Below are 26,701 nucleotides of genomic sequence, written 5' to 3'. Positions count from 1 at the left end.
TCATCACCTGCCCCACTTCACCCCTTCACTTCTCTCATCACCTCCCCTACTCTTTTCACCCTCTCTCCCAGTCACTCCCAGGGTCATTCTCTTGTTGCCCTTAAGGAAATTTAACTCACTTTAGATGAGTTAAATTTAGATGCTATAGAGTGGCAAATATAGGGGAGCCTGGATGTGTTGTTTTAGGAGAAATCCAGAGGTCAATTATGTAAGAACCCTGTGAAATAAAGGGATGGAAGACAAAAATTATCCTGTTACCATCATGAACAAAAAGCCATCTGAGGAGAGTGATTTGCTGTCAGAATGAAGCACATAATCTGCCTTCATGTATAATGAAGTATCTGTCTGACAGTAAGAGTAAGTAGGGAGGATCTGCATCCTTGGACGTGCATTAGAATCATCTGGAGACTCTAATACAGATGCCTGGATCCCATACCAGAGATTTTCGTTTAATTAGGGATGGAGGTAATAGATGGGGCAACAATATTTTTACAGAACCTGCGTAGGTGGTATGAATGTACAGACAGGTGAAAACCCTTAGGGTAGGGCCTCAGCAAATCTAGCACTGGATAATAGTTAAGTATGCAGATTTGCAGAATGTGCCAAATTTCAAATCATTGAGTTCGCATTCCTCTAGTTAATGATGGCATAGCCTGGAAAAGTGGCAGATGGTTGGATGACATCACTTGTGTCCTACACCTACAACTTCTTTAATTCAAATGTGTTTGTGTGGTGATTTGCATTCTTTAGGTTCTGAGACTACCAAAGCAGATAGATCTTTATAATATAATCAGTGACCAATAAAGAACTCAAATATTATTGCTGTATAATACTTTTATTCAACAGTTTTATGGGAAAAACCTCACATTTCTGTATATGTAACATCACATAATTTTCAGACATGTCAAAGGCCAGTGACAAATTACATTGGGAAAAACTTTAAAATCTATTCTTGCATGCCAATCCCTTGTGGAATACTGAAAAGCAGCCCGGTACCTCAGCACTAAAGGTTACAAAAAGCACCCTTTAAAGGAGGACTCACATATTTAATTCTCTTCCAAATTATACTCTTATTCCCCCGCTATGACAGAGCTGCATTCATTCAAAATGCTTCAGTGAAATAACAACAAGCATCCTTCAATTTACCAAAATTCAAACAATTCTCACATATGGGGCCCAGTGTGGAGATTAGGACTAATGGACATCAGTGAGCTTTGGCTGTTCTAAAACCACAACCTAGGTAAGGTAAGTGTTCTGTGGATGGGAACAGAAAAGAAGATGATCAAATACATAATATAATACTTATGGTAGGTAACTTGACTACAAAATCCACAGAGTGGCATTTCACAGCAGTGTTACTGCAAAAGCACTGTGCTACAATGCAATTAGTTCAACTAATGTTGGAACTAATAAAAAATTTAATTTTTAATGAAACTTAATCACTTCAAAGCACAATAGAGAAAAGCAAATCAAGACAAAGTCCACATTTGAATTCTAGAGGGATTCCATTGCTAAGAATTGGATTTCATAAGTAACAGACTCTTGAGACTTCTCTTTCTTTCTTCTTATGGTTTAAAAAACAGAGTTGGCCATTTTACTCCAGAAGTTTGGGTTCACTGCAGAAATAATAGCCCTTCAACCTTCCACTGTGATGGGCATTTAAGGAGAGACAAATGCCTAGAATCCAGAGTCTTCCTGACCCCTAGCCCTCCCAGGTGCTCTATTCCATGGGTAACTGGAGCTAGCAGTCCCTGGTAGAAGACAGCAAGGACTTGGTTTTATTGATGAGTCAGAATAATGTGTGAACAAACTGTGTATCTGCTTGTAAGCCTATGCCCCAAATCACCAGAACATGAGGACTCAGAAATCTCTGAGAATAGAATATTTTTCAAACACACACAACATAGACTATATTGCATATCATTTTTAGTTGAGGTCAAAATTTTAAAAGCCCTATTTCCCCAATTAGAAGCAGGGGAATTCTATCATTAGTATGTCTCCTTCATTTATACCCAGATTAATATAAGCACAGTGTGGAGGTAATACTTCCTTCCAAACTTAACTTCATTTTAGCAGCATACATGGAGTACTGACACTTTGCAAAAAAGGTTTTATCTCAGATCCATTAGGTCAGTAAGAGACAAATAATTGGAGGCCTGGGTTTGTATGATCCTCTCAGAATCTTCTCTTGGACTCTTTTACAGGGTTTCTCTACCATATTAGCATTGTTTAAAAAAAAAAAAAGCCAACACACTTGAGGCCAGGTATGCTCATAGGGGGTTTCACCTACAGTGACCAAATACCATTCAACCCTAAGCTTAATGAAAGCTAATAACCATGACCAGACCAGCAAGATGACTAATATTTGTTTTAGGTAACATTTGACCCGAGGCTCTGGTAATGTCAGCTTGACAAATGAAGGTAAAGCAGAATATAAAAGAAAGGGTAGAGAAAAGGAACAAGAGACAAAGGGATGTTTTATAGAGTAGGTTCTGTACAATGAGATCCAAAGGTTACCAGTATGTCTCATTTAATTAACAACCACAACAAAAAGGCTATTTTTAGTCTGAGTTACTTAAGCCTTTAATTTGTATCCTCCTCAGCTCAGTGACTCTTCCTTTTCCCCACAACCCCCAAACCATGATGCAGTTCTTGAAGGGTTAGCACTCCTGAAGAGTGATTTTCTAACTTTTCTAACTTTGACTCTGTGAAACTCCTAGAAGCGAAAAAAAACAAAACCCCAAAAAAATAACAACAAACAAAAACAGCCATGTTTTTTAAAAGCTAAAAGTGGGGTTTTTTTCTGCCTTTATTCATTTTCAAAATCTGCCAAGCTCTTCTACAGAAAATAACTATCCCTTTAACCAACACAAAAGAATGAGTGGATTGTACTCTGGGCTACCTTCCTCCTTCCCTCTCTCCCTTCTAGAACAGTTTCTTGGGGATAGCCTGTGTGTGATAGGCTGCTCAGGGCCATGGGGTGTATTAGCAGTGCAGAGAAGGACGGTGCTGAAGGAGGCATCACCCAGTTCCCCATGCCTGTCCTTTTCCATACCAGCTGGTCGGCTCTCAGTTCACATTTGGCTGGGATTACCTAAGAACATAGGAAACGGACACTTTCTGCACATACCCAGATTAGGAAGATCTGAAGGCCACCAGCACTAAACCTAGTGTCACTGGGGCCAAAGCCAGTCCACAGAGGCCACTGGCCTGAGAAACTGAAGGACTCTCTTTTCTTGCCCCACTCTACTGATACATCTGTGTAAAATTTTTAATACACAAACACATAGGCAATTACACTTCAATACTGTTGATAAGAAATAGTAGTGTAATAAAATCCTCCAATAACAACCAAGAATTTGAATCCTCCTATGTGGCCCACTTATTTAATGGGTATTGGAAAAAACAAGAGTATAACTGAAGACAATGTAGATCCTGAGAGTTGGTTATAATAGGATTTGGCCTGGATTTTTTAAATGACACACCACTCAAAAAGTGGCTGGGACCATAAATGGTTTCCCACAAAAGCCTTTTGCTGCAGAAGGGGTCCTTGAGTGGCTAAAGCAGTATTTACTCTCAGCAAGTAACCACCAAAGCACTTAGCAGTTTGCATTCCCAGCAAAACCACCCCAATGCCCTACTGCCTCACTCCCAGGATCTGAGGTCTACATACCCAAAGACAACTGTGTCATCAGCTTTGAACAGGAAAGACAGGAGGTAGCTAAACTGACCTATGGGTGCCCTTTCAGTGTGGCTGGGCACATCCTAACAGTCAAGGCGTCTCTCAAGCATCAAGTTTGGCTTCCTTCAGTGTTCAATGTTTTGACTTGCATTTATCCTTAATGGAAGAGCCACAGATCTTGGAAAAATATGTTTTATCTCTGAACCCCAAGAGTGGATTGGATAGCTCCTTTTCATTCCACAAATGAGAATCACTGACCCCATTTCTTCACTGAACACTTTTTAAAAAGAGAGAAACAAAACGGTCCTGTTTGTACTTGGTGCAGGGAAGCAATACTATCCATGGTTAGGAACCCCAGGGGTATTTTCTTGCTTCTTGGCCTATTGAGTCTTTAAGTTGAAGGAACTTTTTAGGTGCACCAAATGAACCTGAATTTGTTTCTAGAACAGTGTTTAGTGTAGTGATGTGCACAGGGTTGGCCACATTAATATAAGACCATAGAGGGCTAGAATACTTGTTGAACAAAATCTTGGGAACCATTTATCAAGAGCTTAAAATTCTCCTATTCAGTCTCTTTAAGAACAATGAAAAAACATTTTTTAATTAAAGAATAATGTAGGCACATAAAAATCTCCCAAAGATGAAGGACATTAAAGTTTTCCCTGGTTCCACTCCCACCTTCAAAGCTGTCTGCTCTGCAAAAGAAAATACGGAAGCAGGGCCAGGCCAGGTGGGACAACCTATGGAAATATGCCGAAACAGCCTAAGCTGTGGCACTAAACACAAACGAGAAAGTAGACCTTCTGCACTCTGCCTTTCTTATAATGCTGAGACCTATTTTCTTTAGTAGAAGTGAAAACTAGTGGTAACAAAGTGGCCTGGGCCTGTGCTGGGCTGAAAAGGAGACTTTCTGGCAGCCCCAGTCTGTGTTAGTGGGTCAGGTCTCACACAGCCTTCGAAAGGGTCACTTGCCAGTGAGTTTTGTGTTAGGGATGGGTCAGGTATAGGATCTGAAGGAGGTTATCAAAGCAAGAATGTGAAATGAGAAGAGAAAGGGTTCCTGTGGGGCATCTGGTATCATAAAAAGCACAGACTGTGCCACATACTCTAGGAATACAGAGAACCCATGCAAGAAAAGCTGCCCCTGCAGGAGGCAACTGTAAGTAGGGCAGAAGTCTGGCACAAGCCCATCCCTTGGAGAGCCAAGGTAGCAGTGGTAGAATCTCTACCCAACAAGGATCCTGAGAGTTGGCTCTTCACCCATTTTAGGAAAAAAGCTTCCTGTAATGGTTCTTCCTGCAGCTCCCCCAAACTGGTCTTGGTGAGTCCCCACAGGCAGAGAGAACACATCTAGCTAGGAGGCTTCCATTAACCTTTCTCTCATATATGTGTATGTGTGTGTGTGTATATATATATATATATAGATACACATACACACACACACATATATATATATAAAATTTTTTTTCTTAAAATAAATTCCATGAACTCATAAAGCTCCCATCTGCAATCGAATGCAAAAGCAGAGCATCCTACTCAAAGGCTCTGAAACACACATATCAGCCTCAAAGCAAATTAGCCTTCCAGTCTTAGGTTAAGACTGGTCCAGTCCAGAAAGGCAAGGGAGATGCTTCTCTTAAATCCTGGGAGGCAGGAAGGGATCCCTTCAGATGGGCTTATACAGCAGAGTAGTGACATACTTCTTCTTGTAGCGATGGGTTGCGCTAAGGACCATCACACTGTCCTGCAAGGGAAAGAAACATGCAGCTAGTTAGTTAGTTCAGACCACAGGTGGCTCTTCCAGCCATCAGTCCTTCATAGTCGCTCACTTTTAACAGAGATAGTTGATATTATATAAACAGGCTGGTTCAATTCAACTTAAATTCTAATCCTGACTTCTACTGTTACTCTATTTGTGGCCTGAGTAATCTACTTGATGCCTCTAAGCCTTTTTTCTCATCATGACAAAGGATAACACCTACCCCATGAAGGTGGTTTTGATGATTATATGAGAATATCTGAGACATAATAGGTGCTGAAGAAATAGTAGTTTCCTACCTTCTTACTCCTTTGCCCACCTCAAATGTGAATATTGGGTTTAAAACTAGCATGGAAAAAAAAAAATATCCTGACATTCATTTTTTTTAAAATTTATTTTTAATTAATTAATTTATTTTTTTAAATGTTTTGTTTATTTATCTGACAGAGAGAGACACAGCAAGAGAGGGAACACAAGCAGGGGGAGTGGGAGAGGGAGAAGCAGGCTTCCCGCTGAGCAGGGAGCCCGATGCGGGGCTCGATCCGAGGACCCTGAGATCATGACCTGAGTCGAAGGCAGACGCTTCATGACTGAGCCACCCAGGCGGCCCCTGACATTCATTTTTAGAAGGAAGTCTAAAATGCAGTGAGAAGAAAGGAGGGTGATTTTTTTTCCCCCCATTTCCAAGCCCCAAAGCAGGTCTAATTTAGATTTAATGACAGGGATGAACTTAAAAAGTTCGTTCTAATCAAGAGGAGACTCAGGAATCCCTCTCTATCCTTGAACAAAGTAGACCCCAAAATCTTCCTTGGAAAGACACTCAATCTAATGGGTCAACTCCAAACAACCTAAACAATCTGACAGAACCAGGAGTGGGTCAAGGCCAAGCTGAATCTCAGTAATCAAGACCCTGATCTGGGTTAGAACCAATATGACAAGGAAGAGGTACTCTTTCCCTGGCTGTGTTACAGCTCAAGGGTATGCCATAGGAGGAGACAGTAGGCCCATGAGCATCAGTTGATAGCCAAGGAGCAGTTACAGGAGGCAAAATTCAGTCTGATCCAAAGAACCCAAGCAAATCCAACTGAGAAACCAGTGCATCTTCCCTTTTTCCCATATGCTGTGTTATCTACAATGAATGCTTCTCAGATTAACATTCTGTGACCAGAGTATGCTGATCACAGCCTAAATATGACAGAAGCTAGGAAGGTAAAAAATTCAGCGCCAGGAAGGGTTTGGTAGAAACGAAGAGCAGGTGACAGAAAAATCTACTTGGAAAGACCTGGTGCCGTGATCTCTAGGAAATAACATGGAATGAGGACGGGAGGACCTCAGCCCTCTCTCTGGTACTTACTGGCATTATGACCTTCTCTGAGCCTTAGTTTCTTTATCTATAAAACAGGGTTAAAATTAAATTCAATAATATATATTTAAAAAGTACGACATAATCTGTTAAAGATAGCTGTGTCAGTGATTTCCCTAATGTGGCTGCACATCTAGAAGCAGCTTAAAAAATAATTACTGGGGGTCCATTCTAGATGCACTTATTCAGAATCTCTGGGGATGGAGGCTTTGAAACTGTATTTTTACAAATTTCCCCAAGTGATTCTGATGATGATCACCCTAGTCTGGTAACTACAGAACCATATAAAACTTCATTCCAATAGCCAAACCACAAAGACATGACAAGACTGAAAGGGTATTTTCTTTTTTTTTTTTTTAATTTTTTATTGTTATGTTAATCACCATACATCATTAGTTTTTGATGTAGTGTTCCATGATTCATTGTTTGTGTATAACACCCAGTGCTCCATGCAGAACATGCCCTCTTTGATACCCATCACCAGGCTAACCCATCCTCCCACCCCCCTCCCCTCCCCTCTAGAACCCTCAGTTTGTTTTTCAGAGTCCATCGTCTTTCATGGTTTGTCTCCCCCTCAGATTTCCCCCCTTCATTCTTCCCCTCTTGCTATCTTCTTCTTTTTTTTTTCCTAACATATATTGCATTATTTGTTTCAGACGTACAGATCTGTGATTCAACAGTCTTGCACAATTCACAGCGCTCACCATAGTACATACCCTCCCCAATGTCTATCACCCAGCCACCCCATCCCTCCCACCCCGCCCCCCACTCCAGCAACCCTCAGTTTGTTTCCTGAGATTAAGAATTCTTCATATCATTGAGGTCATATGATACATGTCCTTCTCTGATTGACTTATTTCGCTCAGCATAACACCCTCCAGCTCCATCCACGTCGTTGCAAATGGCAAGATCTCATTCTGAAAAGGTATTTTCAACCCAGACTCTAATGCAGCAGAGAAACTAAGGACTCTAGAATTGGAGGGGACAGAGCATATCTGGTCACATTTCTCCTTTACCTAGTGTAATGGAGAGATGCAACCAGTGGGTGTATATGACCGAAGCACTCAAAAGCAGCTCCCATCCACCTTTAAAAAGCAAAAGCCCTAATCACATTCAAGCATTCTCTGAACTGGAAGATAAACTTGCTTTGCCTGCAAATGAAATCCTAGTGCTGTGAACTCCAATTCAATTAAGTAGGTGGTACAAAGGTTATGGCTATCCAAAAAGAAACCAGGAAGCAGAAAAGTCATTTAATCACAGGGCAATTCAGCTAGCCAGAACATAGGGATAGGGACTAAGATTAAAAACAAACAAACAAACAAACAAACAAAAAACCCACCTACTAGTTAAAAAAAAGAAAGTTCTTCTCCTATAATTTGATCCTTATGGCCAGCTTTAGCCTCACTGAGGTGGCAGGGCAAGAAACCACGTGTTACCCCTGCCCTCCCATTTTGGGGAAGAGCCAGGCCCGCCACTTACCTTAATGGATAATGCATAGAGATGGTTCAGCATAACATGATTGGGCTCAGGAAGCAAGGCTGGGTCACACTAAGAAAGAAAAAAAAAAAATCACTAAATGGGGTTAAGTGCACAGTTTTCAACCGAACAGTTTACTCTTCCTTAGAGCTCTTTGGATCTGTTGAGAATGCTAAACTAGAATGTGTGTTTTTTCAAAATAATACACTCACCTTAGTATATAGCAATCTTTATGTTCTCATTACAGAGAATTAGGAAAATTCTGAGTCCAGGACAGAAACTCTAAGCCTTAGCATCTATTTATCTCCCTTAATAGAGCTAAAACAAAAATCTTGACCACAACACATACAGAAAATTTGTGTTAAGAGGCAAAAATAATCTTGGTGGGAATCAGGTGAATTGACTAGAGATGTAAATTATATGGAAAAAAAAAAAAAAAACCACCAACAACCCAAACCCCTTATACTCCTTTTGTATATCCCCAAATGATAAGTAGGTCTTATCTTGTGTTGGACTGAAGTCCCAGAAATTGGTTCTAGCAATCCATGGCTCCGGGACCAGAAGATAACTATGAATTTTGATATCAGTACCTGGAAAAGTAATAACTCAGCCCTGGAAAAAGGAATCTGTAATGCTATTGATAGGTATATGATTTACATTCTCACACAGCTTTGTAATAATCCCAACCTCTAGGATTACTAACTTTGGCTCAAATGGTCCTAGTAACACCCAGATGCCCCAGCAATTCTCTCAGGATACTCACAGAAATATTAGTGTCCTTGTTAAGAATAACTTGAAGAAGGTGAGGAGGTAGGATGGGTGGGGATTTGAATCTCTCCTCAGATCGAAACACATACATTTCTTGACCATAAGGCCCAGGGGGAGAGCTGGAAAGGTCTGGAAGAGATTTATCCAAATATAAGGGAAAGTTGGAGAGCTAGTAAAAATGCATGAAAAAACTGTCAATAGATGGCAGCTAATATTAAATGTGGTAGACGTCATAGATCATAAACTTGTAACCTGCTGGGTCTACAATTGTAAGGCAAAGAAAGAGTCTGAGTCATCCTGAACATGAACCCTGAAATTCCTCAACATGGCAACATGATGTGGAGGACAGAGGAGGGGATGAGGAGTGGAAGACATAGGTACAGAGAAGAGCTACTCTATTTATCAGTTGTATGACCTAGAACAAATCCTTCTATTATGGTCAGTTTCTTCATTCATAAACTGAAAGATAATAATCTCTACCCTATTTCACAATGTTTTTACAGGAATGAAAGGAGGTAACAGATATGACGATGCCTTGTAAACTGTCAACCAATGTGAAAAAATTAGATTTTTTCTTTTTTCCACGCAAGCAATAGATAACAAGGTTATAAACTCTAAGACTGCTGATAGTACAATGATTGCAACAATGAGGACAAGATTACTAACGATGTAGCAGGTGTCAGGGAAATGTAAATGAAATACCACCTCACACTCATTAAGATGACTATAATAAAAACACACACAATAATAATTGTTGGTGAGGATATGGAAAAACTGGAACTTTTGTACGATCCCCATAAAATGGTGCAGCAGCTTTGGAGAACGGTTGGGCAATTCTTCCAAAAGTTAAACTTTAAGTTGGCATATGACCCAACAATTATACTCCTGGGAAATGAAAACATACGTCCACACCAAGACTTGAGCACAAATGTTCAGAACAACATTGTTTATAATAGACAAAAAGTGGAAACGATCCAAATGTCCATTGGCTAATGAATCCATACAATGGAATTTTATTCACTCATAAAAAGGAGTGAAGTACTGAGACATATAACATGGATGAACCCTGAAAACATGCTAAGTGAAAGAAGCCAAACACCAAAGACCACATATTGTGTGATCCCATTTATATGAAAGGTCCAAAATAGGCAAATCCATACAGACACAAAGTAGATCAGGAAATTGGGTGAAAGAGGGAAGACAGAGATATCAAAAGTATGCTAGTCCTCTTTCTATATAATTATGATTCCATGTCCCTTGTTCATCAGTTGCTTCTCCAGAATCATATAATGCAAAAATGTAGAGTTGCAAGTGGCCTCATCACTTAATTCAATATAATTAAACCCTTGTTAATCACTGCCCCACCAGTCAAGAAGAAGGTTCACCTTTACTTACTGGGCTTATATAATAAAAACTATTTTTATGATTTTCATAAACAATTATTATACTATTGATTAGTCTTTTAGAAGCTACATAAGCCACCTTTGTGCCCTGAGATTCTAATACGCTCCACTTAAGGTTGTGTCTCCTCAGATGAGAATCACTGAGATTCTAAGCCTCTGATTTTAGTGATAGGGAACTGAGAACCAGAAAGGTTGAAGGACCTGTCCATGACTTCAAAGCTAGTGAGTAGCAGCAGCAGGCTTTGAACTCACAAGGGAAAAGTGTACTCACTGGGAACAGTGTGCACAATTCTTTAGACAGTTACAGCCTTTAATGTAACATACTAAAATGGTAATTGTGAGCGCAGTTAGCAAATCACTCTTCTGATGTTGTAGCAAATGTGATAAAAGCCATGGAAAAAAGTAATATGGGAGAAACTAAAGGATACAGGTCTTTTCCTCTAACAAGGAACTTTTTTTAACCAAAAACTTATAAAACTTCAGTTAACATACACACAAAAGAGTTGTGGGGGTTTTGTAACCCTTTCTCCCCAAAGACGGCCATAGTTGGAGGGCCATATAAAAATGTAGAACTGCCAGCCAAGCTGTCAAACTGGCAGGATTAAGCTAATGCAGATGCAGCTAAACAAGGCAAACCAGACAGAACTAGTCTCGGCTGGGTGATACTGTCAAAATGTCAATGAAATATTACTAGAAACAGCTTTTTAAACTACAGGCTGTAGCCCATTAGTGGCTCATGAAAGAAAGGATAAAATAGAAAATAGAGTGTATCACATGTAACAAAGACACACATTCTGCTGAGACTTGTGTTACAGGTGCATGTGTGTGTGTGAGAGAGGGAGAAAGATGGGGAGAGGGAGAGAGATGGGGAGAGAGAGAATGGGTTACAAAGTAAAACAAATGTCTTGCTGTAGATCTTGGTTGAAAAGTTTGAAATCAAATACACTAGACTGAGATTTTTTTTCTCTCAGACAAGATCTAAATGTTTAGAGGACAAACATATATAGACAAAAATATATATATACTAATAAGTTATAATTTGTGTGTGTGTGTGTATATATATATATATATAAACACATATATGATTCAGAAGATTCCTGAGGAGAAAATGAAAAACAAAAACCACTCTTGGGAAGAAACAGGCATTATAAGAAAAACACATCAAGAAAAAGCAAATACTACAAAATTACCTCGACAAGATGTCTCCGAGCTTTCCATTGAATCTAGCTTTAAAGCATCAAACACCTCAAAGTCAGATTTCTTGACATGGATCAAATTGTTAATCGTGCCAAGCTGACTGGTAACCACAGGCTGAAACAATGAATGGAAAATATTCATATACCCTGTTTTAAATTCATCTCTTCCATCTAACTCTCCTATTTTAAAAAATGATCATACTTGGCACCTCCATCTTTAATCAAGAGAGAAATCCTCCAGTGTAGGAGCCCATCAGTCCTGACAGCAATGACGTTGGACACCAAGGGGAATAATAGGCAAAAGGACACAGTTAATGGTTACCCTTGGAGATCAAGGCCTTACCTCTGACGGATCATGAACCCACTGTCCATCCACAAAGAACTTGTACTGGTGCTCTCCCTCAGGGAGGTCTAAGATGGCAACAAAGTCATTATGGCTACAGAAGAAAACAGAAGGTTAAACAGGCCAAGTTCCTGTTAGAAGACAGAATGTAAATGTAAAAACCATGAGACATTCACAACATCATACCAGTGATCTCCCACATTCCTAAGCAATTGTCTCCCCTGGAATAAAAAATAATTTATAGACCCACTCCCCTTTTCTGTATCACCTTGAGCACATATTTGCCAGCCCCTCCCAATAACTTTAGTTCTTAATATCTGGAAAAGAATAATAGATGTTAATCCCCCAAAATGGTTCACCTTAGTACAGCTAATTTGCTTCAGCAGGAATAGATTCCTTCACAAGTGTAAAGATAGCAGGTAGCTTCAGAATATAGAAGTGCCTCAAGTTACCCTTTCCATATTTTGGTGAGCATTTTCTGAAAAATGACCTACTTATAAAGGGCCATTCTGATTACCAAATAATTCATTATTGCTCTGCAAGCAACAACTCACATTACTACCTAGTACATCAGTTGTGTTTTGTTTTAGTGCAGAAGTCAGAACAAGTGGACTCAGCCAGTTACAGATGACTTCCCACAAGCACAGACAGGACTTGTGTTAACACAGTCCTAAAGAATGTACCCACAAAGCTGTATGGTAAGTTCCTCTGAGGCAATGATATTCTAACTGGTTAAACATTTCTGACTCACTAAGAGATTAAAAAAAAAAAAAAAGCCACAAATGTAGTCATTGGTCACAGAAAATGTTCTAGATAGAGTCCCTATCGGGTGGAGAGGAGCAGTCCAGACAGGTCTCTCCCCTGAGAAGGGAAATCAGGTCTCTACTCCTGGACCCTATAGACTCAACCAAGACATTTGTCTTCACCTCTTAATCAGTGGAATCTTGGTGCTCCAATTGTTGAAGGACCCAGAGATGAAGACCTCCTTGCCTCCTTCAGACCAGCGGATAACAGTGGGCCGGGCCTGCTGTGTGGGCTTTACGGAGTCCTCCAAATCCTGCTGCCATGATACAAACTCTTTGTCCCCAGGGAGCTGTAAGAAGGATTAGGTCATCCCTAAATTGTGACCCAGGAATTTTTAAAAGGTCACTCTCCTCCCTAGGGCAGAGAGGGGTGCTAGGTGTCTGGTAAGGATCAATAAGCCTTGAAATTAGCAACTGAATCAGATATTGAACAAACTATAGAAAAATAACGCATCTAGGACCAAAATGGTCAAATGGCTCATGCTCAAGGGTTGCCCAAATCACAGCCTAACTTTAGACTTTGCATATTATCACTCACCCTTTCAGAGCCTTAAGATCTCCCTTTCAAAAAAAGAGGTGGAGGGAAGCTTACTTACTACTCCCTGTTACCAGATTAACTCACAGGCAGGCAATTATGCTTCTGAGTACCTCTTAAAAGAAAAAATATGAAAAAAAAGTATGCTTCCATAAAAAGCAATAAAGTTAGCCATGTATTTTTCACATGTAAATATGAACAGTTCTGGGGCGCCTGGGTGGCTCAGTCATTAAGTGTCTGCCTTCGGCTCAGGTCATGATCCCAGGGTCCTGGGATCGAGTCCCACATCGGGCTCCCCGCTCTGCGGGAAGCCTGCTTCTCCCTCTCCCACTCCCCCTGCTTGTGTTCCTGCTCTCGCTATGTCTCTCTCTGTCAAGAAAATAAATAAAATCTTTAAAAAAAAAAAAAAAAAATGAACAGTTCTGAATTATCAGTTGTAATGCAAGTTAGAGATACTGAAATTCATAAATAATTCATAAACTTCATTTTGGCTAATAGGTTACAAAAGGACATTAAAAGTATAGAAAAATCATATCATTGGTTCCTTAATTTTTGAGAAGTGGTTATGAAATCTTACTTGCTCACTTCTGCCAGGTATATACTAATTATTTCAGGAGTGGGGATGAAAATTCTGGAGCCTCAAGGAACATCAGATCAAAAACACAGCTTCCTTTTACAAAAGCAGTTCCAATATCAAATGAGGTCTGTAGGATTCTAAAAAAAAAAAATTTGACTTCTTACTCAGTTTATTTTCATTACCATCCTTTAGAACAAGAGTTGGCAGACTCTGGCCAGGGAGCCAGATGCTTTTATAAATAAACTTTTATTGGAAAATAGCCACGCTCATTCATTTACATATGATCTACAGCTGCTTTCATGCTAAGCAAAACTGAATAGTTGTGACAGAGACTGTAGAGTCCACAGGTCTAAAATATTTACTGTCTGGTCCCTTACAGAAAAAGTCTGCTGATCCCCACTTCAGAATGGTTTAAATGACTTTGGTAAATAGGTAAATAGGATGGTACTGTATCAAGTAAAAACATCACTTGGGTTAAAAAAAAAGGATTAACTTATTCATTTGGGCTTTACTTTGAAAATGGCTAAGGTAGTCTACCTTCCATACAGTCTCTCAATAGTCCTCAAAACTATACTATGAGACACCAGTAGCAGCATAAACTCAACTAAACAGAGAAACAGAATTGAAGGGACTTTAACATTACATAAGGAAGTGTCTTAAGTGAAAACCTTTATCTCCTTATTCTTAAAGCTATGCACTCTTGCCTGACTGGCTGCATTAAAATTACAGAAATTTTTACATATGCCTAAGAATAACTCTCAGATTCTGATTTAGATATAGGGCCTAGGAATCTGTTTTTAAAAAGCTTCACAGAGAATAATAATACTGTGATTGTTAAAATAAAGAAAAAAACCTCATCTCTACAGATACATCCTAAAATATTTACAGATAAAATAATATTTGATAGGATGTCTGGAATTTGCTTCAAAATAATTGCTGGTGGGGAGAGTGGATTGGGGTATAGAGGATATAAATTTGTTCACAATTTGATCATTGTTTAAACTGGGTGATGGGTATATAGGAGTTCATTATACTACTTTGTTCTCCCTACTCTGAAACATGGAAAATGTTTCCAAATTTCCATATAGTGTTTAAACAAATTTCAAGTGATTCTAATGTGCGAATAGGATTGAGAACCACTGAACTAGTCCATTGAAGAGGACTGGCATTTGAAGCAATGTAGGCCCCACTGCCACTGTTTCTATGAGTTACTTTCATGATTTAGTATTTTCAGTTTAGAATTTGAAAGCTACAAACTATTAATATGCCTAGCTTTGGAAGAAAGCCCTTCCACATATGACATGACATTTCTGTGGCAGGCCTGAGTGCAGCTGACTAGCAGAAAGACCATTTACTCCAAGTTAAATCATCAGCAAAATCATCAGGAAAAGAGGAAAAACAATGAGAACTACAGTTTGAAAATCTTTAAGTAAAACATTGAAGGAAGAAGTAAAGACAGTAGATTAAGAAGTATAAAATTTTAGACGTAGAATAGACCTTAGGAATTATCTGAAACAATTTTCTTATTCACAAATGACTGAGGTTAAGGAAAGAATGAACCAAAATAGGCTCCATTTCAGATGGAGCAAACGCTTTTATTCAGCACACCGATTATTGCAGTCACAGTTTGACAATACACTGTACTTAAATCCTGAGTCATCGATGTAGGAAAAGGGTAAAATTACGGGAGGTGGATCACCTTGAGAAAGCTTTGAAGAAGTAAATTCAAATGACTTGGTAGATGGCCCAAATGTTGAGGAAGAAGTTCTGAAGTGGGAGAAGGAAGGAAGGAAGGAATGGAGAAGAAACCCCAAGAAGTGGTTCTTTTAATCACCTTCACTTCTTTTTCTGTAGTTATGTTCTCAATTGGGATTCAAGAAAATAAACAGTCGAATCCAAATTTCATGTGCTACCCATGGGGCAAATCATTTGTTACTCTCTAAAACCCCAATCTGGTGGAAGATTTGAAGTGATAAGAAACATCAAATACACCCGAATCTCCTCAATCCCCCCATTTTTCTACTTTATCCCACTCGCACTGCCTGGAAGGATTATTGTATTTCGTTCTGACAGCTCTAAATGTGACTAGAAACATTCGGATGGTAATCACATTGCTGTTAGCTCCATCTAACACTTCTATGGGTGAACACAAGTTGCCACTTTTCTGAAAGTCCTTGGATTTGAGAGCAAGGTCTTCCAGGCAGCTGTGGGTTGTCCTTTTTTCAGCGATGGTAACATCATGAACTACTACTGGAAGTGGAAAAATCCTGGAAACATTTGCTCTCCCACTTGAGGATGTAGCTGGGCGTGAAAGAAGCACCTCAGCCACCACAATATAAAGTATGAAATAAAAATTGAGCAACCAAAGGAGGTCCTTTATTGACCCCCAAGACTAGGAGAAAGTATCAAATAAGCAAGTGGTTGCTGCCCACAGTCATGCCAAAGGGTGAGAGGATCAGAAGCGCTGAGTTCTGAGAAGGGCAAAAATGATACTGACACACAGAAATTGTCAGGAAAAAGAAATTCATTTACCCACCTCAGGGTAAATTTGAGAAACTGCCGCCGATGATCAGCAACTCAGGCAACCTACCATCTTAAGTTTTCTACCAGGGTTTACAACCTATAAACTCATCAGTACTCTAAAAGAAGGCACCTGCCTGTTAGGAAAACCAGGGATGGGGTGGGGGTGCGGGTCTACAGTCCCCATCGTAAAAATATGGCCAACAAATTAATCGAGAAACAAAAACTCCGCCTCTATCCTATTTTGAGGCAGCACCGCCGGAGTAATTAACCTCCAACATCTCCGTCCCCCTCAAATCCCTTTAAGTCAGAAAACCGTAACCTAGGTCAGTGTGATAAGAACCAGGAAAGGGAGGAGGAGCTCTGACCCCCAGCCTGCTGCAGCTGCGCCCACTGGGGGCGTGGGGACGCTCACCTTGGAGTCTGGCAGGCTGAAGACGCTAGGGTCGTCCGTACTCCCCACCATGATCTTATGCTCCTTGCCCGGCGCATGGCCGCCGGCGCCCTCGGCGCGTGAAGCCTTGGCGCCGTGGCGCTCGCCAGCCACCCGGTCGCTGGTGGTGTTTCCCATGGCCGCAGCTCCAGTCGGGGGCCACCTGCCGTGGGGAACAACACGGCACTAGGAACACCCCCGCGGCCGCGTCAGGGGCGCCCCCGGCTCCGCCCCTGCGCCTGGGGATCCGGGCAAGGGAATCCCCGCCCCAGGGAAGCCGTGCCTGGGGTCCCCTCCTTCCCCGGCCTCCAGGAGCGCCCGGAACACCCCCAAACCCCTCTCGATACCCGCTGCTCAGGAAACCCACTTTCGGGAACACCCCGCATCCCCGCGCTCACTGCCCGAGGGCGTTCCCGACCCCAGTCACCTCCCGCGATGCTCTCCCTCCTCCCCTAGCCACTAGTGCGATGGCTGTTCTGCGGATAAGGCCACCAATAAAGTTATTGAAATTGAAGCCGCGCCCGGGGCTAGCGATCCGGGTTTCCTCCTAAAATGGCTACAAGGGCCCTGGCGCGAGCCCGGCCCCGCGCGCGTTCCCTACAGCCGCGCGGCGACGGCTCCCGGAGCTCGCTGGCCCCTCTAGCCGCCGTCGCCTCTATGGTGGGCAGCCTCCTTCTCCAGGCGGGGGCGCCAGCTCTGCAGTTAGCCTCGGGGAAACGCCCGCCCCGTGGCCCTGGACCAGGAGTCGTTGGTGCGGTCGTCCCCAGGGCCTGCCTTCCGGAGGAGACGGTCGCTAGATGATAATTAGGGCCACCTCCCTGGGCTCGGGTGCTCCGTACCCGGAGAAGCGGCGCTCCTTTCTTCCCGGCCGCCTCACCTGGCTTCAGGTTAGCCAAAACGTTTTCTCGGCAGCGTTTTTATGGGAGGCGACCCGAGAGGTGGGTTCCTACAGGGAATTAAAAAACCGGACTACCTACTGGAGTCAGAAGGAAGTAGTGGCAATTGTTTGAGGTTCAGCCTAACTGCTGTGGGGAGCAGTCAGCCCCGACTGGGGCCCCAGGGAAGAAGGGGTGATGAGGAGATAAACGTTGACAAATTAGTGAAACGTTAGTCTGAAGACGAGACAGCTGTTCTAAGCTAAGAAACAGCATATGCAATGAGCAACCCGAAAAGAAATACAGTTTGAGAGAGCAACAACAAAAACATCAGAAGGAACACTGAAAGCAGAAAGGGACAAAGATTGTCCTCGGGTTGGGACAGATCTAGGTTTTTACTGATAATTGATGGAACTTAAATGGTATTTACGAATTCTTACTTTGTATTATAATCATGTGCATGTCTAATTCCCAACTAGAAACCCTTATCACTCGGTGTGTTGCACAGACCAGCCGCACTGGCATCACCTGGGGGCTTGTTAGAAGTGTAGCATCTGAGGCTCTATCCTACAGAAATCAGAATCTGCATTTTAACAAGATCCTCCGGGGAACGTGTATACATATTAAAGTGTAAGAAGCCCTGTTTTGACAGCTGGCAGAGAGCAAATCTAGATTTGATTACTCTTCATATTCTGTGTACATCTTGTACCGAGTAAGCTTTTAATGAACATTTGCCCAGTGAAGGGTACATGAATACTGTTTATTTCTAACGAGATAATACCGCTTAAATAGCCAGTGATGGGGAACCCCAAGTGTACAAGGCCACCCTTCCTGACTGAGCAGCTCTGTTGAAAAGTTTATTTTTAATTGAAAACCCATCCACTTGAGTTCGACATATCCACTTCTCTGCCTTTTGTCTTTCCTCTGCCCCTAGTAAATTCAGTTATTCTCTGGCTCTTAACCAAAGGCAGTTTGCAGAAAAAAGGTACATTTTTACTGCGACCTTTTGCTGGTCCCTCCAAAGTCTCCACTGCCTGGTTACCTCCTCTTTGGTCCCTACCCTTCCCCTCCCCACCAGTTCCTTTCATTCTTTCCATGGGATTCTGAAGCAAGGCCCTTGAAGGAGTAATACATTAAATCTTAACTTGTGTACTATTCAGCTCTCTAACCGCAGGGTGGTTTCTCTATGCCAAATAATATGTCCCTGGTGTATACCTTACAATAGTCAGATCAGCATAGAAGTACACCAGGTATTACATTGGCCAATGGAAAACTTACTAAGAAAAGAAATAAACTTCTTTTTTTTTTTTTTAAGATTTTATTTATTTATTTGACAGAGAGACACAGCAAGAGAGGGAACACAAGCAGGCGGAGTGGGAGAGGGAGAAGCAGGCTTCCCGCTGAACAGGGAGCCCGATGTGGGGCTCGATTCCAGGACCCTGGGATCATGACCTGAGCCGAAGGCAGACGCTTAACGACTGAGCCACCCAGGCGCCCCAAGAAATAAACTTCTTGTAAAAGTAAATAGTAGTGCTTTTTGGGTTATCTCCTTTAGGGGATTACCCATGACACTGTTTTGCTCTAATAGCATAAGTTAGTCAATAGTTAATATAAGTCAGCCTTGCATATTGCATATTCAGACACAGGAGAAAAGTAGTTAACACTGTAGGATGGATTAATTGCTTCTTTCTAGTCCCAAGTTTGGTTGTTTGTCGCCACCCCAATGTTCTCTCTTTCCTTACAGAGGGAAAGAAAAAGAGGTAATAGGTGATGTAATTGGTGGGGGTTCTCTTGACGTTACTGTGTCTCAGATGTCATTGCCACTGATCTCCTCAGATCAGCCATTCTGCCTGATAAAGAGAGGAAAATAACAGAGAGCATGGGAAGCCTCATAGCACAGTAAGCTTTTATGTACACTGCTAAAGGTGTCCTTCTTCTGAGAGGTGAAGATGTGGGAATGGGAGAAGAGTATATTGATTTTACAGAACTCGATGGCAGGTTAGATTGGGCATCTGGAGGTTTACATTCCCATCTCCCCTCCCATTTGTGGTCAGGGATGGGTAGGACAGGACATCTCATCTTGCTGATTTACATTTCAAAAAACAATCTGACATATTTTTTTATAAAGTTAAATATTCTCTTAACATGTAGTTTAATAATCCTACTCCTAGATATCTATCCAGGTGAAATAAAGATGGGTTCACACAAAAACCTGTACACAAATGTTTATTTGTATTAAACATATGTGACTTTATTCATATTTATCCCCAAATGGAAACAACAGAAATGTCCTTCACCTGGTGAATCAATGAACAAAATGTGGCATAGTTGTAAATGGAAAACTACTCAGCAATAAAAAGGATTAAACTCTCTATACACACATGGATGAATTGCAGATGCATTGTGGGGAGTAAAAGAAGCCAGATTCTATTTACATGACATTCTGGGAAAAGCAGAGTGTCAGAAACAGAACCATGCCTTCCAGGAGTTGAGGCGGGGAGGGGAGGGGTTGACTACAAAGGAGCAGGAGGGAATTTGGGGTGGGGTACGGAACAGTTCTATATCTTGATTGTAGTGGCCAAAACTTACAGAACTGTATCTGCCAAAACTTACAGAACTATACAATTAAAAGGGTGACTTTTATTGTAAGAAAATTATACCTCAATAAGAAATAAAAAAAATTTAATACTATTTTAAAAATCAGCTTTAGCAAGAGGAAAGATACAAGTTTATACACAAAAGAGACTACTCAATCATTGTAGAAACCAATTATTTTTAAAAACAAATACCATTGATTTTATTTTAAAAATTTTCCAGCTTTATTGCAGTATAATTGATAAAATTATATGTATTTAAAGTGTACAACATGACAACTTGATATAAACATTGTGGAATGATTATCACAACCAAGTTTATTAACACACCTGTCAATCCACATAGTTACCTCTGTGTATGTGTGATGACAATGCTTAAAATTTGTCTCTTAGCAAATTTCAAGTATATAATATAGTTATTATTTACTATAGTCACCATGCTGTGCATTAGATACTTTTATTCATCTTATAACTGAAAGTTTATACCCTTAAACCAACATCTCCCCATTTTTTCCACCACCAAGTCCCTGGCAACTACCATTCTACCCTCTGATTCTCTGAGTTCGACTTTTTTTTTTTTTTTTTTTAGATTCCATGTAGAAGTGAAATTGTATGGTATTTGTCTTTCTCTGTTTGACTTACTTCCTTTCTCTGTCTGACTTATTTCCTTTCTCTGTCTGATATTTCACTTAGCATAATACCCTCAGGGTCTATCTATGATGTCACACGTGGCAGATTTCTTCTTTCTCATGGCTGAATAATGTTCCATTATATATAACACATCATTTTATCCATTCATCTGTAGAGAGACACTTCGGTTGTTTCTGTATCTTGGCAATTGTAAATAATGCTGCAATGAATATGGGAATGCAGATACCTCTTTGAGATCCTGATTTTATTTCCTTTGGCTGTATACCCAGAAATGGGATTGCTGGATCCTATGGTAATTCTAGTTTTAATTTTTTGAGGAGTCTCCATACTGTTTTCCATAGTGGCTGTACCAATTTACAGTCCCACCAACAAAAGTATGAGGGTTCCTTTTTCTCCACATCCTTGCCAACACCTCTCTTGTCTTTTTTTTTTTTTTTTACCTCTCTTGTCTTTTTGATGATAGCTGTTCTAACAGGTATGAGGTGATATCTCACTGCATTTCCCGATGATTAGTGATGTTGAGTGTTTCATGTAGCTGTTGGCCATTTGCATATCTTCTTTGGAGAAATGTCTATTCAGGTCTCTGTTATTGTTGTTTCTAACAAGAAATGTTTATTTGGCCTTTATCCCATTTCTGGCACAGAGCTCTTAAAACCCTTGGAATTTCCTAAGTGATGAGCGCACTAAAATTGTCTCTTGTTATGTTAATGAGGGGACTTTTAGAAGGAGGCACCAACTTAGATGGTTAGGGGGCTGGAACATTTAGTCCCACCCCACTGACCTCCAGGGAGTAGAGAGGGTCTGGAAGTTGAATCAATTGACAGTGGCCAATGATTTAATCAATTATGCCTATGTAATGAAGCCTTCATAAAACCCAAAAAGGACAAGGTTTGGAGAGCTTCCAGGTTGGTAAACGTGGAGATTCAGGGAGAGTGGTGAACTAGGAAAGGGCATGGAAGCTTCACGCCCTTTTCCCATACCTTGCCCTATGCATCTCTTTGCTGTTCCTGAGTTATATCTTTTTTTTTTTTAAATCTTTTTATAGTAAATCAGGAATCTAGTGAATAAATGGGTTTTCCTGAGTTCTGTAAGCCACTCTAACAAATTAATGGAACCCAAGAAGGATGTCCAGGAACCTCCAATCTATAACCTGTTGGTCAGAAGCCCAGGTGATGACTTGGACTTGTGATTGGTATCTGAAGTATGTGTGTGTATGGGGGTTGAGGGCACTTCTGTAGGACTGAGCCCTTAAGCCGTGGAATCAGACACCATCTCCAGATACATAATGTTAGAATTGAGTTGAATTTTAAGACACACAGCTAGTGTCCTGAGAGTTGCTTGTTGGTATGGGGAGTTATTCCATGTTGGAATTGGTAACCAGAACACTTAAGGACCTTTTTTTTAAGTTGAATTATTTGTTTACTTGCTATTGAATCGTTTGAATTTCTTATGTATTTTGGATATTAGTCCCTTATTAGATATATCGGATATATGGTTAAATATCAGATAAATATTTTCTCCTATTCAATAGGTCACCTGTTGATTGTTTCCTTTGCTTTGAAGAAGCTTTTTAGTTTGATGTAGTTACACTTGTTCATTTTTGCTATTATTGCCTTTGCTTTTGGTGTCCAATCCAAAAAATCATCACCAAGACCAATGTCAAGGAGTCTATCCTTTATGTTTTCTTTGAGGAGTTTTATAGTTTCAGGTGTTAATTCAAATCTTTAATCCATTTTGAGTTAGTTTTTGTGAGTGGTGTAAGATAGGGGTTTAGTTTCATTATTTCGTATGTGGGTATTCTGTTTTCCCAGCACCACTTATTAAAGAGACTTTCCTAGAATTTTTTGGTTTTGATGCCCTTGTCAAAGATTGGTTGACTATGTATAGGTGGGTTTATTTCTGGGTTCTCTTCTCTCTTCCTTTGGTCTGTGTCTGTTTTTATGTAGGTACCATACTGTTTTGATTATAGTAGTTTGAAATCAAGAAATGTAATACCTCCAGTTCTGTTCATCTTTCTCAAGGTTCCTTTGGCTTTTTCGGGTCTTTTGTGGTTTCTTATTTTTTATTTTAAAATAATTTTATTCTGGGGATGCCTGGGTGGCTCAGTCATTAAGCGTCTGCCTTCGGCTCAGGTCATGATCGCAGGGTCCTAGGATCGAGCCCCACATCGGGCTCCTTGCTCGGCGGGAAGCCTGCTTCTCCTTCTCCCACTCCCAACGAGGGCATGTGTTCCCTCTCTTGCTGTCTCTCTCTCTCTGTCAAATAAATAAAATAATAATAATAATAATAATCTTATTCTGGCCTGGGAGCAGGAGTGGAAGTTCTTACATTCTGTCCACCCAAAGGAAGAGGAACCAAATTAAAGGGTCCAGAATTTTCTTCACATATTATCATAATTCTGTCTTTCAGATTCCAAAGGATTTGCATGTGAATTGTATCATGGGATCTCAAAACTGCCCTGTGAGTGTAGGCAGAACAGATAATTATATCTCATTGTAAACAAGGCTCAGGTTAAATATATAGCCAGCATTTTCTAAAATGATATGTATACCTTATTAATTTTTTAAAACCTTGATGAGGACCTAGTACCTGCTGAGCCTATGCTAAGCAACCCCTGCTCTGGAGTTACTCACAATCTTGAAATCTCCAAGTGAGGACTGACTCTGACTCCAACTAGATATGACCCCAAGCCTGACACTTATAGACACATAAGTATCTATAGTGACACATATGGCTAAACATTCACTGAAAACTTCCTTTTCCAAAAGTATAAACTTACATTATTTGAAGAGTTAGTATCTCAATTAGCATCATAATTAACAGGCATTGATTGAGCACTTTATATATCGCCACATGAGTATTGATTTGGTACAAAGAGACTGTTAACTGTAAATTGTTTGACTTAGGGCAAGTGTCTTTATCTTTCTAATTGTAAATTTTCTCATATGTAAAATGAGAGGATTGTGCATGTCATCACTAAATCCTGGGTTAGAGTTGAAGACATTAATATGAATTCATGCTTACCTTAATATAGATACAGATGGATAAATATAGAAATAAATATGTGTGTATTCATGTGGTGGTATATACACAGATATTTCCAAGCTCTGTCCTCTGAAGGGCCTAGAAAAAAATGACACCCCAGTAGCCATGAGCACACCTGCACCCAGTGTTTGGTTTCTAATACCATTTTCCAATAAAAGGAACCAGGACTCTTGGGAGAAATGGCTGCTTTTAGGACTGGCACACTGAATATATAAGATGAGTCTGGAGCATCTGGTAGTGCCAGAAAGTGAAGAAGTGCTTAAACCAAACAGGCAGACAAACACACACACACACAAAACAATTTGGGGTATGTCACAGGGACACAGGAACCAATGCAATAGCTCCTAATGGCTAAAGATGGAATAAAATGAGCAATGAAATAAATAATACAGTATTGGATTATAACCCAAATTATAATATAAATATCCATGAGTCTATACTGATATAAAGAAATGATTAAATAAGCAAATAAAGGGGAAAGAATTCTTCCCATACAGAAGAATTCTGAAAAATTTATGTAGATATTCTGCCCTTGAAGAGATGGAACATAACTGTCAACTACTTAAGTGTAAGCTGAGTATATAAGGGGGGGAAAAGAATGACTTAACAGTAGAGAAACATGACAAACACTACATCAGCCAGTTGATCAAGATTAACATCATTAGCAATAAGTAGCATGTACCCTTGATATAATGTAATGAGAATAACATTTTACCTCTGGTCTTTTACCTGAAAAACCATAACCTCAGCCTAATTGTGAGAAAAAAATATCAGACACTCACCAGGTAAGGGATATTCTACAAAATGCTTAACCAGTAGTACTCTTCAAAACTCTGAAGATCATCAAAAACAAGGAAAGTCTGAGAAACTATCACAGTCTAAACGAGCCTAATGATGAGGGTTAATGTATTTTGAGTGGGATCCTGTGACAGAAAAAGAACATTAGAAATAAACTAAATAAATCAGAAAAAAGTGTGGAACTTAGTTCTTTTTAAAGTGTCAAGATCCTGAAAGACAACAAAAGACTGAGGAACTGACAAAGATTGGGGGAGAGTAAGGATACATAACAACTAAATACAATATGGGATCCCAGAGTTGATCCTGGAATAGAAAAAGGAAATTAGTTTGAAAATTGGTGAAATTTGAATAAGGTCTGTGGCTTAGTTAACAGTATTGTATCAATGTTAATTTACTTGGTAATTGTTGATTACAACAATATATAACATATAACATTAGTTATATGAAATCTTATAATTAGGTAGTCTGGGTTAAGGGTATATGAGAACTCTGCCCATTTTTCAAACAGGGTGTTTGTTTTTTTGATATTAAGTTGTGTAAGTTCTTTATTTATTTTGAATATTAATCCCTTATCAGGTGTATGATTTACAAGTATCTACTCACATTCAGTAGGTTGCCTTTTTATTTTGTTTATGGTTTCCTTCACTGGGCCAAAGCTTTTAGTTTGACGTAATCTCATTTGTTTATTTTAGCTTTTGTTGCCCTTGCCTGAGAAGCTGGTCAAAAAAAATATTGTTAAAGCTGCCAATGTTTTCTTTTATTTCTTTGGTTTTAGGTCTTACATGCAAGTCTTTAATACATTTTGAATTTATTTTTGTACATGGTATAAGAAAGTGATCCAGTTACATTCTTTAGCATGTAGCTGTGCAGTTTTCCCAGCACCATTTATTGAAAAGACTGTCTTTTCCCCATTGTGTATTCTTTTCTCCTTTGTCATAGATTAATTGATGATACATGTATGGGATTATTTCTGGGCTCTCTCTTCTATTCCATTGATCTATGTCTGTTTTCATGCATATATGGTTTTGATTTCTTTAGCTTTGTAGTATAGTTTGAAATCAGGGAGCATGAGACCTCCAGCTTTGTTCTTCTTTCTCAAGATTACTTTGGCTCCTCATGGTCTTTTTTGATTCTGTACACATTTTAGGATTGTTCAATTTCTGTAAAATTGCCATTGGAATTTTAATAGAGATTGCACTGAATCTGTTGATTGCCTTCAGTAATCTGAACATTTTAACTATATTAATTCTTCCATTCCATGAGCATGGAATATTTTTCCATTTATTTGTGTCATCTTCAGTTTCCTTAATCACTGTCTTATAGCTTTCAGTGTACAGGTCTTTCACCTCCTTGGTTAAATTTATTCCTAGGTATTTTGTTCTTTCTGATGCAATTGTAAATGGCATTGTTTTCTTAATTTCTCTTCTTTGTTGTTAGTATATAGAAATGCAACTGATTTCTTCAATGTGCAGATCTATTGCATTTCTATACAAGAATAATGAAGAAGCAGAAAAAGAAATCAAGGAATTGATCCCATTTGCAATTGCACCAAAAACAATGATACCTAGGAATAAACCTAACTAAAGAGGTAAAATATCTGTATTCTACAAAGTATAGAACACTTATGAAAGAAATAGAAGAGGACACAAGAAATGAAAAAGTATTCCATGCTCATGGATCAGAAGAACAAACATTGTTAAAATGTCTATACTACCCTAAGCAATCTACACACTTAATACAATCCCTATCAAAATACCAACAGCATTTTTCACAGAGCTAGAGCAAACAATCCTAAAATGTGTATGGAACCACAAAAGGCCCCAAATAGCCAAAGTAATTCTGAAAAAGAAAAAACAAAACTGGAAGCATCACGATTCTGG

General features: G+C 39.9%; 2 protein-coding genes across 4 annotated transcripts in view; one reads left to right on the top strand and one right to left on the bottom strand.

Annotated features, from left to right (window-relative positions):
• Positions 1-816: 816 nt before the first annotated feature.
• PRKAB2 (protein kinase AMP-activated non-catalytic subunit beta 2) lies at positions 817-17,415 on the bottom strand. 3 transcript variants are annotated; one of them, XM_078072537.1, is made up of 9 exons: positions 17,286-17,415; positions 16,841-17,021; positions 12,917-13,083; positions 11,991-12,084; positions 11,642-11,762; positions 9,044-9,177; positions 8,284-8,352; positions 6,796-6,832; positions 817-5,426 (listed from the first exon to the last, which is right to left on the bottom strand). In XM_078072537.1, the coding sequence occupies exons 2-9, from the start codon at positions 16,994-16,996 to the stop codon at positions 5,407-5,409; spliced, it is 798 nt and encodes a 265-aa protein (XP_077928663.1). In that variant the 5' UTR covers positions 16,997-17,021; positions 17,286-17,415; the 3' UTR covers positions 817-5,406. The 3 variants fall into 3 exon arrangements, with proteins under 3 accessions (XP_077928663.1, XP_035945112.1, XP_035945098.1); XM_036089219.2 differs by lacking the exon at positions 6,796-6,832; XM_036089205.2 differs by lacking the exon at positions 6,796-6,832 and having other exon boundaries at positions 17,226-17,334.
• Positions 17,416-17,478: 63 nt separating this feature from the next.
• Positions 17,479-26,701, top strand: part of CHD1L (chromodomain helicase DNA binding protein 1 like) — a 168,120-nt gene continuing 158,897 nt past the window's right edge. Inside the window, exon 1 of the mRNA XM_078072532.1 lies at positions 17,479-17,745. The gene's annotated coding sequence lies outside the window, so the exon portion shown is untranslated. The remainder of the gene's footprint in view (positions 17,746-26,701) is intronic.

This window comes from Halichoerus grypus, chromosome 5 (assembly GCF_964656455.1).
Source record: "Halichoerus grypus chromosome 5, mHalGry1.hap1.1, whole genome shotgun sequence".
Taxonomy (NCBI): Eukaryota; Metazoa; Chordata; class Mammalia; order Carnivora; family Phocidae; genus Halichoerus; species Halichoerus grypus.
Note: the sequence above shows the minus strand (reverse complement) of the source record. Positions and strands in the feature narration are given on the sequence as shown.